At 41.0% G+C, this 17,367-nt stretch overlaps 1 protein-coding gene across 2 annotated transcripts; it reads left to right on the top strand.

Annotated features, from left to right (window-relative positions):
- Positions 1–6: 6 nt before the first annotated feature.
- Positions 7–17,153, top strand: LOC106951684 (cytospin-B). Of its 2 annotated transcripts, XM_015039359.1 has the most exons (12): positions 7–261; positions 707–827; positions 4,997–5,566; positions 5,710–5,762; positions 11,172–11,710; positions 12,036–12,132; positions 12,238–12,304; positions 14,462–14,522; positions 14,784–14,880; positions 16,080–16,196; positions 16,287–16,346; positions 16,434–17,153. In XM_015039359.1, the coding sequence occupies exons 2-12, from the start codon at positions 788–790 to the stop codon at positions 16,521–16,523; spliced, it is 1,791 nt and encodes a 596-aa protein (XP_014894845.1). In that variant the 5' UTR covers positions 7–261; positions 707–787; the 3' UTR covers positions 16,524–17,153. The 2 variants fall into 2 exon arrangements, with proteins under 2 accessions (XP_014894845.1, XP_014894836.1); XM_015039350.1 differs by having other exon boundaries at positions 7–827.
- Positions 17,154–17,367: the final 214 nt, after the last annotated feature.

Raw genomic sequence — 17,367 nt, 5'->3', positions numbered from 1 at the left:
TTTTTTTTTTTTTTTTTAAAATGTTTACTCTCATGGCGACACTTAGAAGGGAAAAGTCTTGGTTGTGTTTGAGTTTGATCGGTAAGAGCTGCGGCTGGATCAGTGCAGCCGCCTTTGCGTCTCTACACTGAAGAAAGCAGCAGAAGAAGCGCCTCTCGTTGGGCAGCGCTTCAGACACACAAAGTAAAGCGGGAAGAAGCTGAAGGGCGACTTATTAAGGAGATCTGAAGACTCTTGGAGTTACTTATTTCACTTTTAAAGGTTTGTATGTAGTTTCATGTTATAATTAGCAGCTTTAATATGGAGGAATAAACTTTTTTTTTGCGATTGGGGGAAAGCATTTTTAAGCTGAGAGAAGAGGTTTTTAGAATTAAGATGTTTGCTTTATGCACAGCTCGGACAGTGCACAGTGGCTCGGATTGGTGCGTTTGCTCGTTATGCGCATTTCTTCTGCCGAAATTTGAAACTCGTATATCAGCTTATTTTGTTTTCTGTTTTGATCTCTCTAGACTAGACTAAACTAGACCGTCTAAGTTCAATTCAGGACTTCACGCAGGCAGCTACTATATAATTTAGCTTCCTCTTGTAAACATTGTGATTTTTCTGAACAGGCGAATGTCCGTTATTAACGCCGTGTAAACACACACTTTTAGGAGCCTGTTTGCGGCTGCATGACCTCACCTGACAAATTACTGGATGTGTGCAGGGTCACCTAAGCGCTGGCCTGGACGAAGAGCAACAAGTACTTGCAGGGCCGCTTCCCCGGCCCAATCTCTGTTAATGCAAGATGGGCAACTTTTCCACCAAGGACAACAATGGGAACACAGGTAGGTCAGCAGACGAGCAAATGCAGCTTTCAGCAGGGCCAGTTCTTGCAAGATTGGTGCCCTGGGCATCCACTTGCTGCCCCCCCTCCCCCTCTCTCTTGCTAACCAATACTCTCTCTGTCCTCAAAAACACAAGTTAGAAATACTCAGAACTAAAATCAATTTGCCTGTTCAGTGTAGCTCATGTTTTTTTTTTCTTTTGTTTTTTTAGCTGGAGAGATAGATAGCATAGACCTCTGGCAATTGCAGGGGGTAGGAACCGCAGCTGAATGTGAATAGCTAATATCTGCGAAGTTACCCCCTCTAAGAATACCTTTTTATTTTGATAGTTCAAAATAGGTACCTTAACTGAATATGCACAATAGAAACCATCGGCACTACCACAGAAGTTACTATCTATAGTCCCTTATTTTTTACTATTGAGGGAAGAGCCAGTCATCATCAAAGAAAGTAATGGCACTTGTAAATTGGCTTCATTGCAATTTAGAAGTTCTAGTAGCTAATGGCATGTCAAGCGGCATTGCTCTTGCATATTTCAGATTCCTAAGCTGCAATTTCTTTTGAATATAATGCTCTACAAAAACAAGAGTTATGTTCCACAGAAAAATCTATTTCTATGGAATCATCATGTATATTGTACTGCGAATAAGCAGCCTGTGTGTAAATATCGGTAAATCAAAAAAGGAAAAAGAAAGAAACCGGAATCCTAATTTTTCTACTTAAAGTAAAACTTGAACAGTCGGAAACCATTTTAGAGTACATTAAAACTAATGGTAAACTGAACTCTAGCTCCTTTTTTTGAAAGTGGTTCATTTTGGGGATCCACTCAACCCTTTTTTTTCTATCGTGTTTAAAACATTTTTTTTTGTAATATAGAAAGTAAAATATATCTAATAAGGAAAAGAAAAAGGGGAAGAGAAGAACAACTACACAAATTTTCCCAAAAGGTTGTGATTGTGAAACTGAAGGCAACAAAAGGAAAGGAAAGGCAAAGGCTGAATGTGTGTGGCTGCAGGAATGTTGGCAGCCTTCCTTCGTGTTGCTCAGTGAGTGGTCATTCTCCTTGAGTCCCTGTGTGATTCGTCCTGGGCCCGCCGAGCCAGCTGTGATGAATCGGCAGAATTCCCCTGCTCACTGCAAGGGCAGCGGATTAATCATAGGAGCCATAATACTGTCTGACACACACACACACACACACACACACACACATGTGCACACACACGCACGCAAACAAACTTTGTTAAAATAACTCAGATCCTACCTTATTCATTCACTTTACCACCCATACACATGAGTGAGAGAGCATATTTAGAGCTGGAATGGGAGATAAAAAAGCAAGGGTTGCATTAGATCTTTATTAGACAATCCTGTCATTCTTCATGAGTGAGTTTGGCCTTGCTGCAGGTGGTGCATAACTTTACAAATGTTCAAAAGCAGCTCTTACGTCACTTTAGAAAAAAAAAAAAAAAACAATCCCTTTGCTAGTCGAGCAGCGTCTGCCCAAACATGGGAAAGAAAGAAAACGCTGTTCTCCCATTTTCCTATTATTGGTTAAGGTATAATTATTGCTGAACCCAGAAAGAGGAAATAACGTCTGCATATGTGTCTAACCTGATAATTTATTGGAAGCCCAATGCTGCAATGCTCAAAATGTCACCTCCTGTGTTATTTAATGTGGGAAATGAACGTTGCAGCGTTTGACTCCATGATTATAGCCTGGGTGTTTTGCGAGAGCCATCCCACTGAATATTGTTTTCAGTGTCAACAAGCAAGACTAGTGACGACTAAATGCTTATTTTCTTAACTCTGGCTTCGATTCAGCTGTTTTCGTCGATTTTGTTGCGTCTTGCAGCTGCGGATCATGAAATATGATGCTTGCAGTCTTTTCCACGTTCCATTGTTTTAAAATACCGTTTTAGGATTTATACCCGTTGGAACATTTCTCACATTTTTTTCATGTTAACCACCATATTGTGAAGTAACATGATAACCGTACACGCTTTGCTCTTTTGCTATAATTGCAACTGAAGATCTTTGGGGCTGTGTCACCACCAGCTATGTTTGTGCTGAAATCCTTTATCGTTCTTTGCAGAACAACTCAAGTGTTATCAGACTCCATAGTTGGCGCTAGGCCTGTCACGATAACAAATTTTGCTGAGCGATTGTCTAAAAAATTATTGCGATAAACGATAATATTGTTTCAAGACCAGTTGACACTGATTTAATGGAAATGACTAATAATGCATGTGATTTTCTGCCATACATACACTTTATTTTCAAAACACATAACAATGGAACTGATAAACTAAATTAACAAAACAACCAAAAACAAAAATAAAATGGATTCTCAGTCTCCATTAACAGAATCGTACTTGAATAAAAACTAAACATAAAGCCAAAGTGTAAATAAATACTGTGTTCAACCAAAAGAATGCAGATTATGAAGTCTGTATACTGTCATGAAGTGGTGAATGGGAGGTGGGGAGGATGAACGCTGAGACCCAGGTTGTGAAGAAAATGATTAATTTAATGATGAAAAGCTCGGCACGGCAGAAAATATAGCACACAGCTAATTACCGGTAGCAAATGATACACGGAGGACTGAAAACGAGAGCTAACGCTAACCAGAACTTCAACAGTTCTACTGGAGAGCAGAGAAATGTAAGACATGCGACAGAACTGACTTTAGACGAGGACCCGACAAGAGAGACAGGTGGACTTAAATACACAGGGAGGGTAGTCAGGAAAACTAGACACACCTGGGAAGCAACAACAGAGTAGACAGGACAGGAACAGGACTAAATACAGAAAACCTCAAAAAATAACTACAGAAAACACAGAACGCAACATGTACTGTATTGGCCTTCAGTAATCACTAGATTTAAATAGAGAAGACGGGCACATCCTGACGCAATAGTTCACACTACACGATGTTTTGCCCCTATTTTCCCCTTACGATAATCTTAGAACGTTCGTGTTCCAAGATTGTCGCTGGTGATTTTGTAACCGATCATCCTGCAGTGTGTGGTGTGTTACGGTAGATCATCGGTCGTGGCTTCAATCTAAATCATGGGTTTTCCCCGACTGGGATCTTAACGCAGCCTGTTGAATGTGACGGCCCTGCCAACATGGCTAGGTGGGCCCCATATGGGGAAAAGGAGGGCAGACCAGATGGGTCCCATATGGGTTTGTTCGCGGGCTCCACGGTGGCCCGACATGGGTTTGCCCTTGTAGGGCCACAGCCCACATGGGCCCTGCATGGGCAAACCCATGTGGGGCCACCGTGGAACCCGCGGACAAACCCATATGGGACCCCTATGTCAGCCCTCCTTTCCCCCACATGGGGCCCACCTAGGCATGCTGGCAGAGAGGTAGCCAATCAGAAAACGCGGATTCTCCTCCGCGCTTTCTCAGGGGAAATTACGAAGGGAATCCTAAACAGCTGACACGGCGCAACCCGAAGTCCAGCAGACATTGGAGATGATATGTGGAAACATTAATATTTATTCAACATTTCGTGCAAAGAATATAGAAATGAAAAGGAGAGGAGTTGGAGCCAAATTGCTACTGCAGTTGATAAACCCGGTAAGTTTTCAGCTGTTCTTCGCTAACTTGACATAAATAGGTTATAATGATTTTCATTCAGTCAGGACTTTACACTGACTCTAGCCACATGCATCACAGGTAGATTCTAGTAAAGCATTAATTGATGACCGATTTTAAAATTAGTTAACTGGACTTGTAGCCATTATTTTGTGCCCATGTGACTGGACACCACATGGCACGACAAACCCGATTGAACAGTTATACCTAGGATTTCTGTCGGCTAATGTATCTCTCAGGTTTTGAAAATGGGCCGACAGTCAGCCGACAACTCTGTAGTGTGAGCTGGACATTACACTAAGGAAATGAGGAAGGGAGGGTCAGTGGAGAGCACGGAGTTGAGACTTTTTTCATTCAGTGTCAACAGAAAGAAAAAAGGCAGGAAGAGACGATAAAGCCGATAATTAAAATGAGGTCGATAGGTTTAATTTATCGTGCGATTAATTGATTTATCGTTTATCTCCACAGGCTTAGTTGGCGCCTCTGACAACAGTACCAATTCATGGCACAGACTCTCAATTGGACTTAGAACTGGACTCTTTTCATTCTTTCATTTTTATTCCTAGGGGCACCTTTGGAGAGTTTCCACACTCCACCTTCATCTCCACAGAGCAGCATTCCCCAACTTCCACTTCCCACCGCATCCCCTACTTTACCCCCACCACCAGCTGCAACCGTCACTTCGAGTGGGAAGAAACCACACCAATGCTCTCCAAGAAGCCCTATCCCCCCTCCTGACTGGAAGCCTCCTCCACCAGGTGGTCCAAGCAGCTCTGCAGTCAGTCCTGCAGTGAGCCCTGTTCTCAAGAAACCTGGCAGTATTGTGGCAGGCAAGGGGCAAGCTTATTCAGGGAGAAATGGCGGCCTACCGACCCCTACATCCAGAACGTCGGGCTCCCAAGTGAAGAGTGTGGCTGTTAGTCCTATAAAGAGTCCTTCGTCGGTGTGCAGCGCGCCACCTGCCACCAGCTCTGTGGAGCAGAGCAAGAAAGAAAGAAACAGTAGTCTGAGTGAGTCCCTCCTGCCGGGTAATGAAGACAAAGACAAACAAAGCAAAGAACTAGCAAAACTCCTGGAGGAGTGCCGGAGTACACTGGGTGTTACAGACAGACGGGATGGGACCACAAACACAACAGGCAAGAATTGTCTCAGTTGGTCATAAAGCTTCTCGTCCTGTATTTAATGCAAAGTGATTCAGAGCTGCAGAAGTTTTCTTTGACACATTTCCTGTTTGATTTGCATGTTCTTTCTCATATTTTTTGTTTTCACCCCCTCTCAGAGATGCTAAAGCAACTGCTCACTGAAGTGAAAAGTTTAAAGACTACTTTGCAGGTAAGCAATGGCTTTCCTTGTGAGTTTTGAGCTGTGTTCTTACTGAACTGTGAGTGGTGACTAGTCATGAATAGCCATGTTAGGGCTGCGCTGACATATATTTCAATCATTCAAGGATTATAGATTGCCTTTACAGCAGGTAAAATTGCAGTTCTCACAGCAAATGCATGTCTAATATTTCTATTAGCATTTTCATTCAACACATACAAAGTAAAAGCAATTCTGTCTATAAATAAAGTTTTGTATAATGCAGTGAGATGTTATGTTTTTAGACCTCCAGACATGCTTGATAATAGTAATCTTGTTTTCCCCAGCACATTTGATACATTACTTTTCTTAAGTAAACAGGAAGTTATCCACAAGCCAGGTTGGTTGCTATAACCCCTCAGCTGTGAGATAACACTGACACACACATTCTGTCACTTCCCAGCTCCCAAACCACAATAGACTTTGGAATGAGCCCCACTCTGCCTCCTGGGAGCTGCAGCCTTGTTCATTAAAGCTTTTCCTGTCCTCTGCTTGTCCTCAGAGGCCAGAGAGAGAGAGATAAAGAGAGAGAGAGAGAGAGAGAGAGAGAGAGAGAGAGAGAGAGAGAGAGAGAAATAATCTGAAATCACCTTACTTGAGATAATGTTGGCAGTTGTGCCCCACTTTGATGTAAGAAGTTAAAAGTCTCAACTTCAAAGTTGCATTTCCTCCTATAACAAGCCCAAACTGAATAACCTGAGTACAATGAGAATGAAATTGAATTCTTTTGAGAATTCTTCTATTCTATTGCTAAAGCTTTCTGTGTTTTCATGGGGATGATGATATTCTTTGGAAATTTCCTGTCAGTCACTCAATTCTAATGCCTTTCCCTCCCTTATGAGCTCTGTGGGCAGATGCTCTTAGTTTCCTCTAGATCTGCCTCAGATTACAACAGCTGGATATGACCTACAGTGGACCTACTTCATCTGTCGTAGAGTCGCAGACGATGTGTTTCCATCATCTGTAATTGAAAATCTGACACAGTCTACACGTATAGATTGTTTCTCCTGTAGTCCAATCCTCACTGATGTGGACAGTTTATTCACTCCAAGCTTTCTCTATCATTTCTTCAATCTCTTGTAAACTTTCCCACATTCTAATAAGGGTCTTAGTAATATCAGCCTCACACAGGTCAGGAAACCTTAGAAAAACTGTAATACAGCACTGAGAGGGGGCCAGCGTGTCGTGGAAATGGGGCAGCTCAGACCTTGTGTTTACATGAGCCCTCAGCAGAGCGATATGAGCAAGCAGAGGTCGTCTTATTAAACCCTCCCGCTCTCCTCTGAAGGCCCGGGATTCTCTTTTTGTGGAAAATGGAGCTGCTATGTAGAGAGTGGGGGTTCACATTCAGTTGTTTGGGAGACAAAACCTGTTTTGTTCTGTGCTCTGCTGTGAGGTGGAGGGGGTTGAGCTCTGCACTGTAACTGACGGAGTTTATGTTGTTGTTTGTGTCCCATAGGAAAATACATGCAGATTTTTACAAAGCAGATTTTTTTCCCCTCTTGCAAGGACACAAAAACACTTGTGCCCTTGCATGGCACAAGTATCTTATGTCTACAGTGCATTGAACTTCATTGGCATTTTGTCACATCACCGTCACAAATGTCACTGTTTTTTTTTATTTTTATTTTTTTTATTTGGAATATTTAATAGACAAACACAAAGCAGTGCATGGTGTGACAATACCAGTAGTAAACTGACTCACAAGGAGCACTTTAATCAGAGACTCACAATGACTCTGGGGGTGATGCGAAGCTCAATCTAAATAAAACATATTAAAGTTTGTGGTTGTAAAGTGAGAAAATGGGGGAAAAAGATCCTTGGGCATGAACACTTGTTTAAAGAAGCATTAAGACTATTTTGTGCCTGTTTTAAGTGAAAAAAAATACAGAGGATGAATCTGCAATAGTTTTATTATCACTTTTGCAGCAGTACTCCTTCCTGACTCATCTCATGCTTCCTCTCCTTTCTTCTACATTGTCTCACCTTCTCCCCTCATTCATTTTATCCTTTTATCTGAGCTCAACTTTGAATTTTTCTTCATCATATCTGACCAGATTGATTAACTCTTTTTCTATTCAGTTTAAGTACCCTGCTATTCTTCCTGTGACATTTTTACAGCAAGGTTCTTCTATGTGCTTTCACTCTGCCGCTTTCAAAAATCTCCCTGTCACTCTCCGTCTATCCGAGAGTCAGAATGCTTTCCCTATGCACTTCCAGCAGCAGAGCACCATCTGTCTGTGCTTATGTCTTTCAGTTGTCTTAACGAGCAAAAGCGAAATCAGCTCATTCATTGCATGTATGCATGTTGCCGCGTGGGTGGCTGGATGAATTTGTGTTCCCGTCAGATCTTCTCAAAGCCGTGCTTCGGAATCAGTTCCAGGTGAACGCTGCTGGAGATTTTCAGAAATGATCTGCTGGTTCTCTTTTCTCTGCTCGCTAGACTGCTCCTGCAAAACAAGCCTTAGAAAGGGCCCCTGCACATGGAGGTCATGCAGGCTAGTCACGTGTTCAAAGAAGACTGTGCACCAGCTAGGATTTTCGTGTTCGCTCTCTGCTAGATTTGTAGTGTCGCTTGCTGGTGATTGCATCTGCAGGCTTTGGGTCGCCTCAAGTTGAGTTGTTTGTAGAAATTGTGCCGTTGGCATCTATAAATGTGTATATTAGTACATAAATAAAAAGCGTATTTGTTTTTCAAAATGTATTCAAAGTGATTAACCCCACTGTGTCAATTGCCATTTAAAGTGGAGGTCTTTTGGGGTTTAGTCTCTCAACTTTGAGTGTCAAGAAACCCTAACTAGTCCGTCTTCTTAGCAAAATAGCTGAAGCTTCGTCAGGTCGGATGGACAGTGAACATTAGTTGAAAATATTGCCACAGATTTTCAATTAATTGACTTTGATGACACACGAAAAAAGGTTTGATTTAAACCATTCTTCTACTTAAACTCTTTAAAGAGTGATTTAAAAAAAAAATGTAGGAAAATAGACACAAAACTTGTGTTTTTCTTCTAATTCTACTGTGACAAAATGTTTTAAAAGACATTTTCCATTTGTCAAGCACTACATCTCAAGAGCTTTCCAAACAATCTCTGAATTCACATTACAGGCTGTGGAAAAGTAGAAAACAGAAGAAGAGAAACATTACGCAGTTGGGATAGTTCCCTCAAGAATGTTTTCTAAAAACTGGGTGTGGAGGTGAACAAGGGATAGATGGGTGGAACATACTCAGAGGACATTTCCAAGTGTGCTGGACCTTTCCCAGGATCAGCCAGGATTTCAGCTGTGCCTGGAGACAGGCATAGACGTATGTTTGTCCCTGTCGAGGTTGGATACCTCATCTGGTCTTGCAGGGGACCACGAGGTCAGGCCTTTTGGGACTGGGTCAGTTTGAGTGTAAATCCACGCTGTTATCGCAGTATGAACCGAGGAGCACCTCTTCCTGTTTCCTTAAACAGACATGCTCTAGTTGGTGCATCCACATTCAGATAAGAAATACACCGCACAGACACGAGCATTGAAAAACAGCGGTGGGGGTGGGGGTTAAGATTTCCTTAATTCAGAACTTGCACAGTTTCAAACAGGAAACATCATGTTTCTTTTCATTTAGTGCTTTCAGTAAAGTTAACAGTGAGGTTTGATGTTGAGGTGGAACAAAAAGAGGGGTGTATGTGTGGGAGTGAGGAAAAGGAATATAATATTATGTGTGCGTGTGTGTGTGCGCGCGCATTCAGTGTAATCAAGCCCAGCTGCGGTCTGGAGTCACTGGTCAGATGAGGGAACGTGTTGGCTCAGACTTCCCCTCCTCCTCACATCTCCATCCATTCTTCATCTAATTCCCCAAACCTTCCCGACTCCTCTGCTTCTCGGTCTCAATTCCCTGGCTCACGTAGCTCTGCTTCAAACATGTGTGTGATTTAAAACACTTTTATTTTTGCTTTCCCTCCCCATATCCTTTAGCGTTTCGTCTTACAGTAATCATTGCCTTGACTTTCACAATAATCTGTTATCGGTTACCTCTTGGCTTTGGCTGGTTCAGATTTCCTCTTTTGATCCCTGTTTGTTTGATGTTTGCCTTCTCCCCTTTATTTCAGTATGCTAGCCTCAGATATGCACAAACCTTTTTTTGTTTTTCCTGTCATCCTTGAAGTTGCGAAACAGAGTCAGTTTGATGAGAATCTTACTCAGAAACTGTATTGCTCATATGTACAAAAACAAAAGAACATCTTTGGATCGCAGCCCAAGGAGTTGAGACATAGAATGCAGTTTCACAATACAAGACTGGTGTGAAAAATAAAAAAAGTTAAACATTTCTGACCCATTTAGTTATGCTTCTTTAGAAGTGACTTGGCGCTCCACTCCTTTCAGCATGCTGAGACCTGCTGTTTAGTTTGGTATAACTTGTGTGGGCCAAATGGATATTTGATTGCTCCTTTTCACAACCTAATTTGATATAAATATGCCTGCTTCAGAACAGACGACACACATGTAGGATGTAGTTTATGTAGGAAATAAGCTGACTCTTACACAAAAGCTGAAATCTGTACCACCAACAATTTCTGACAGAAATGTAGCTTTTAAAAAAAGATTAAATAAATTTTCTCCAATACACTTAGCTTCCTGGTATCTGACATATTTGGCTTCTACTAGATGAGACCACCCAGTCTTCTTCCGAGAAGCTTCTGAAGCTTTTTTTTTTTGTTTCCTCTGTTTGCTTCATTTTTAAACAGCTGAGTCATGCTAAATGAAGCTAAGTCTTCCTTACTCAACAGCAACTGCTACACTGAAGAGTGTTGCACTGTTAATTCCTCAGGAAGGAAAGTAGCTATTGGCTCAAGTAACGTTTGTCAGAGATATACATTGTGGACTCCCAGACTAATTACAAAGGATGAGATATAGACGGTCACATTAAGAGGTAGAACAAAGAAAGCATTAGCAAAGTGTAAAAAGCTCGTGGGAAAACACAATGAACACAGAAGGCTAAAGGTACTTTATGGACTTTATATTCATATGAAGAACGACCAGCAGCCACCTCCTTTCATCCTCTAATTCACTGTTTCCCAACCCTGGTCCTCAAGCCACTGGCCTGCAGATTTTAGATGTTTCCCTGCTTTAACATATTGGATTCAGATGATTGTAGTTCAGCAAAAGTCTGTTTACCAGCCATCAATTGAAATCGCATGTGCTGAAGCAAGGGAATCCCTTGAGGTGCACCTATTACAGTTGTCTGGCTGATCACTGACCTTATACAACCTGATCTTTTTGGGGGGCAAAAATTAGGACATTTTTTATTAATTATGGATCACTACTGCATTAAATCTCTGTCATGTCTTTAAAATGAGATGCAATGTCACTTTTTAAATAACGGCAACTATTTCCCTTCAGACAGAGCGTGGGGAATGGCTGCAGTTTCAGGCAGACTTTCAGGTGGCCGTGTCAGTGGCTGACCGCCTGAAAGCCGAGGCAGAAGAGGAGCTTACGGCGTTAAGAACGGCCCACAAGGAAATTGAGATGGAGCTGGCCGCTGCTCAGCAGAGACAGAAAGAGGCTGAAAATCAGCTGGTCACTCTACAAAGAGAACTGAAGGAAACCAGGCAAAAACTGTCTGTTTTCACCGAGGTTCAAGACAAAACTGAAGTTCACGGACGACAGGAGCTGAAGACATCCAATGGAGAATCCAATATCTCTGAAAGCAAAGAGGGGACCAATCGGGGCAGGGTGAGGGCATTGTACATGCTCGGGGGAGAAAGGATGGACAGTAAGAGTCAGAATCTCGTTGTGAAGAATGTTGTTGAGGACGATTCAATAATAGACTGTAAAGGCATGACCAGAACTTCCCTGAGAAACGTGACCAATGAGGATCAGTACGGAGCAGATGTTCAGTCCAATAATCCACGAAGGGTAACATCTTCAGAGAGGTCAAGGTGAGACAAACTCTCTTTAAAGTAACCAAAATCTGGAAATATATTTGCACTCGGTGCAATTGTTGTGTGTAATTTGATAGACTTTTCTGAACAAAACTGTTGCGTCTTTTGCAATTATTATCTTTGGCATGCAAAGAAGGATAACAATTACCTTGTTGAGGTGGAATGCTGCTGTGGTTTCCTCTGAATTTGTTTCCATACATCTCCGTGGGACCACATGAGGACAGCCTCATCAGATTAATTCAAAGCTGGATCTGAGAGAAACAACTGTCCAGTGAAAAATTGCTAGGTATTAAAGTCTGTTGTTGTTGTTGTTATGTGTTAGAAGCCTGTCTAGATTGCCTCCTTCTTCAGACAATGCTGCCAACCAGAATGGAACCTTCCAGACTAACTCCACTTCAACACTGGAGTCAACCAACAGGGTGAGATACAAGCTCTGGGCAAAAAAAAATATATATATATTACTTCATATTTAAAGATCACGTAACCCTTATCTGCTGTCAGCTAAAACAAATTTTGTTTTCTAGAACTTGGGGCAACTAAGAGGAAGAAAAGGTCTGGATTGGCAAGATGGCAAGTTTTCCAGTGATGCTGGTCAGTTTCTCTATAAAATTTCTGCACACACTGATTGTGTTTAGTGAGGTTTTGCTCTTTATCTTTGTTCATATTAGCTTTTGTCTTCTCATTGCAAGTTCTTTAAACCCCTTGAACATTGTGTCCCTTTTCAACCACAACCACCCTATGTTTTATAGGGATTGTTTTATGATACATCAGCACAAAGCAGCGCATCATTGTGAATTAGAAAGAACAAAAGAAATATACTTTAAAAAGGTTTTGGAAATAAACAACTTCAAAGTGTAGCGAGCATTTGAATTTTCCATTTGCTCTGATGGGCTGCACAGTGGCACAGTTGGTAGAGCTCTTGCCTTGGAGGAAGAAGGATCTGGGTTTGATTCTTTCTGCATGGCGTTTGCATGTTCTCCCTGTGCATGCGTGGATTTTCTCCGGGTACTCCAGTTTCCTCCCACAGTCCAAAAACATGACTATCAGGTTAATTGGCCTCTCCAAATTGCCCCTAGGTGTGAGTGTGTGTGTGTGCATGGTTGTGTGTCTCTGTGTTGCCCTGCGACAGACTGGCGACCTGTCCAGGGTGTACCNCGCCTCTCGCCTGNAACGTTAGCTGGAGACAGGCACTAGCACTCCTCCAGTCCCCACTAAGGGACAAGAGTGTAAAGAAAATGGATGGATGGATTTGCTCTGATAACTTTAAGTAACATTTGGTGCATTCTGTAGCCTGCATAATTTGGAGTCCCACTGTGTGAAGCCTGATAATGGCAGCATTGTGCTGTAGTGATGCATTTTCTTCAGTTAGGACAGAGAAACTGGTCAGAGTTGATGGATGGAGCTGGACCAAAACATCGATCCACATTTTACTGTGGGAGGTGGAAATTGTCTCAGTTTGAAAATGCTTTGATTCTTTAAAGGAGGACTCTGTTTGGAGATTACTAAGCAAAATGGCTGGTTACTATTGGTTAACAAATGTGCTTGCACAATTTTGCAGGTGAACATTCAAATCACAAGGCATTTACTGATTTAAACCTTTTCAAGCCCATTTACTTTCAATTTTATGATCGGAGATGTACAATTGGACTGCTGCTTGCCCATATGGACACCATTGGGAGTTAGGAGGAAAAAACGTGTATTTGTAATAGTTCATTGTGTATGAATTTGGAAAGACACTGTCAATTTACAGTGTTGACTTTCTTCAGGACCCAGTTACTTTTACCATCATGGGATAAAAAAGTCAATGTTCTTTGAGTTCCCCCGAGTGGTATAATAACTATTGGAAATAATCAGAAGTTGCTAAATGTTGGAACAGCTGGTTGTTGAAGCTACTCCAAGGAATCAACATGCTGCGGTAATTGAATGTTTGTCAGTGCAGATGCAGCATAGCATGAGATCATGTAACCTTATTATTGGATAATTGCTGTGATGTTTCAGGAGTACCTGCATGAAGATTCATTGGTGCAGAATGTAAGGCGTCTCATTTTAAAGGTTGCTCTGGCATTAGCTTTATTTGCAGTTGGTCAGATTGGAAATAAGTAGAGAGAGACCTGCAACAAAGATCCCAAAGTCTAGAATCCAACCTCAGACAACTGCTCTGATAGATGTGGAAATTGAGGTCCTATGTTCGGCCGCCAAATATGGTCTGACCCAGGTGTCTTAGAGTTTTGACTCTCATGTTACAGAAAGTTTTTTTGGCATGTCCGGAAGAACCTGGCAACCCGACTTAGCTGGTGATTAAATTGTGTTTTCTGTAGTATCAAAGGCGCCGGAATCCATTGAACAATGCGTGACCACAATGTGTAAGAATCAATCAGCCAAAGAACAAAGTTTTCTGTTTTTTCCCTCTGTAGTAGAAGATAAAGGAAATTCAAAGGACGAGAAAGATTAAAAGCACAGGGTCAAATCAGTCCTGATACCTTTGTGTGCGTCATGTATTTGAAAGCAAGTTTTGTCTTGTCAGTGCATGTCTTACTTCACATCATGTGATGTTTTAGAAGGTTGACATATAAGATTCTGCAGATAAATGGATCAATAGAATGTTTTTTTTTTTTTTTTTTTTCTGTGTGGGTAAATTATTTACCAGCTGTTTAGAGGACCATTTGATCAGAGCACCTAATAAAGCTGTTAAATTTTATAGTATGCTGTTGATGAGATGTTTTATAAATCCTGTCGCTTTCTTTGCAGGAAAGCGTGAAGAGTCTCTAAATAAGTACAACTCAGCCCTCACCGAGCTGCCACCCACAAAGTGAGTCCACACTCTTAGCCACATACCCCTCTGACATCAAGGCCAATGGAATTGCCACATCCTGTTAAAGTTGTTTTGTTTCCTTTGATCCAATTTGTCCGGTGGAGTCTCCATTTTAAGGACAACAAATGCCCCCTCCCGCAAAACGCAGGAAACGTTTTACTGAAGTTTCCTGCCTTTTTTTTTTTTTAATGCTGTACAAAGACAAAAAAATCAAAAAAGCTCGGCTCGTAGATCTTTTTTTCTTTATCTTGCTGTCAGATCCCAGGATGGTTTCAACCTACTGCTGCGTCGCCATGGAGGCTCAAAGAGAAACTCGCTGCTCCGCTGGTGTCAGAGCAGAACCCAAGGATACAAGGTGACTCAAGAGTCGGTTTAGTGTTTTGTGCATTCCAAATGTGGTAAAGGCACAGTCCAGTTTTCTCAGGTTTAACACACTGTTAGTAAATGTTAATCAATCAATGCTTTAAAGTACAGCTAGTTTACTGTTAGCACACTGTCTTGCTTTGGCTTTCCACATTTCAGGCAATAACTAAAGAATGTCTTCCAGTACTGGAACTGGAATTGCTCTTAGTTGTGAGATGTAGAGGCTACATGTTGCAGTTGGAGTATCTGAAGGCCTTTATTCTCAATGACCATGAAGATAGATGGGAATAAAAAGAACCAGGAACTATAAACTGTAATTGGTACTAAACTTAATGTATGTAACTAATGTTAAGCTGATTTAAATTCAATATAAAGCCATGTTATTGATGACTGAAATTTAATTATAAAGGGCTACATTAATTAATTTATTTTTTTTGCTGTCATACAGTTTACATATATTTTTAATTGCATGGAGTCTGATATGTGATTAGAACAAGGATCTAACATTAAGTAGGCAGGTGGTATTAACCCTTGTGCGTGCGAGGACTGAGGCAAACGTGGAAAATGATGCAAGTTTTACGTGGGTTAAATGATGTTTTAATGGAGGCTATAAAGGAAAACCATATAAAGCAGTACAAATAGGTGAATCTGGAAGAGAGCTGGCTTTAATGGAATGTATTTACGCTGGGGCATTGATTACTGACCCTGGAGCAGGTGCTTGATTAGTAACACTTTGCAGCTGATGGAGGAAAGCCAGGATCTTGATTGAGCTGATGATATTTTGGTAGAGAATGACTAAAAAAAAATATGAAAACACTCCTAGGAAACACACCAGATTTAACTAAAGAAGATGAACTAATTAAATTGACGACAAAAATGAAAGAGTAACCAAAAAATGCCAAAACATAAGAAGTCACTAAAACATAAAATGTTACATAAGTGGAAAACAAACAAAACTCTAAGGACCTCAAGCCTTAAATACTTTTCTGTATCAGTAGAGCCTTAGATCTCAAAAAATCAATCCACATATATTTTCATGCAAATAGTTCGCCTAGGCGTGCATGCTGCATTCAAGTCAAGACGGAAATAGAGGAAAAATCTTACCCCTGTATTGATTTGAAACAATACGATTGTAAAATATGGAAAGATTCTTTATTGTCTGAGTTGAGTGAACCTTTCCTCTTCATTCAGAATATTGACATCACGAACTTCAGCAGCAGCTGGGCAGACGGCCTCGCATTCTGTGCTGTCTATCACACCTACCTCCCTTCACACGTCCCTTACAGCAGCCTTAGTCCTGAGAACAAGGTACAAAATGCACACATTGTTGGTATTCTGGATAAGATCAAGCTATTGTTTGTGTTCAACTTAACAACTTGCCCCCCCCTTTTTTTTTAGCGAGAAAATCTCAGCCTGGCATTCAAAACAGGAGAGACTGTGGGAATAACCCCATCACTGGTAAAGATCACTTCCATTATTCCATGCACAACGTACATTTGGTTTGTGTTCAAGCTGGTAAATCTATCTGAAATATTTCTCCTTCAGACAGCAGATGAGATGCTGCGAGCTGGTGGACCTGACTGGCAGAGGGTGCTGGGTTATGTGGAGAGCATCTACCGTCACTTTGAGATGTGAGGCGATGCAGGGGGAATATTTTGAAGAACATACACATTTTTTCATAACTTCCACCAGTTCTGCCAAATGGTGGCAATAGTTGATAGTTAATAGGCAACTTGGCATTTTGGTCCAGATATAATTATTCTGGAAAAGGTCAAAACAAGGGTGTATAACCTGCGTTGTGTGCTTTAACAGCTACTGGCTCTTGTAATAACGTCAAGGGAGTGCACCACACAAAATATATGACCAATAGTTGAAGACAAACAGAGGATCCAAAAATTACTTACACTTAGCGATTTCTTGGATATTTATCTTTGAAAGTGAGAATGATCAAATAAAGGGCATATTTCATGACTTTTAGGAATTGTCTTTGAAACTTTTTTTCCAAAAGATATTCAAAAAATATATGTATATTTTTTATGCCTAGTTCCCTAACAAAACAGAAAGCAAACAGAAGGCAGTCCAAAAACAAGTTGAAAGAATGATAAAGTCATCTGTTGGACAGTGCAGAACAGCATTGTCAATCAAGAAGAGAGCAGTGATGAGGAAGTCTGCAGAAGAGCTTAACCTCCCATTAAGATTAATCTAAAGGCTCTAAATGTGTCAAAAAAGTTGCTTTTGATTTTTTTTTTTCCATTTATAAATTAATTTAATTTCTAAATAAAATCCACAGTACTTTGGAAAACTGGCAGATTGCATCTTTTTTTTTTTTTTTTTTTTTTTTTTTCATGGGTTTCCGGCACTGATACATGTTGAAATTTGCCCTTCAATGTTAAAAAGCATTGAATATCTTTTTGTTTTTTTCAAGCATTCTTTTGTGGAGGATGCTAAGTTACTGTAAGTGTCTCCACACTGGTACTTT

The sequence above is a fragment of the Poecilia latipinna genome, unplaced genomic scaffold, assembly GCF_001443285.1.
Source record: "Poecilia latipinna isolate Pla-1442-1.1 unplaced genomic scaffold, P_latipinna-1.0 Scaffold28, whole genome shotgun sequence".
Classification (NCBI taxonomy): Eukaryota; Metazoa; Chordata; class Actinopteri; order Cyprinodontiformes; family Poeciliidae; genus Poecilia; species Poecilia latipinna.
The sequence above is the reverse complement of the archived record's forward strand: the minus strand, read 5'-3'. Positions and strand labels throughout refer to the sequence as shown.

Bases quoted from the DNA above. Each gene is read 5' to 3' on its own strand.
- LOC106951684 (XM_015039359.1), top strand. From the start codon at position 788: ATGGGCAACTTTTCCACCAAGGACAACAATGGGAACACAG. The intron at 828-4,996 runs GTAGGTCAGCAG...TTTTATTCCTAG, and splicing joins GGACAACAATGGGAACACAG to GGGCACCTTTGGAGAGTTTC. The intron at 5,763-11,171 runs GTAAGCAATGGC...ATTTCCCTTCAG, and splicing joins GTTTAAAGACTACTTTGCAG to ACAGAGCGTGGGGAATGGCT.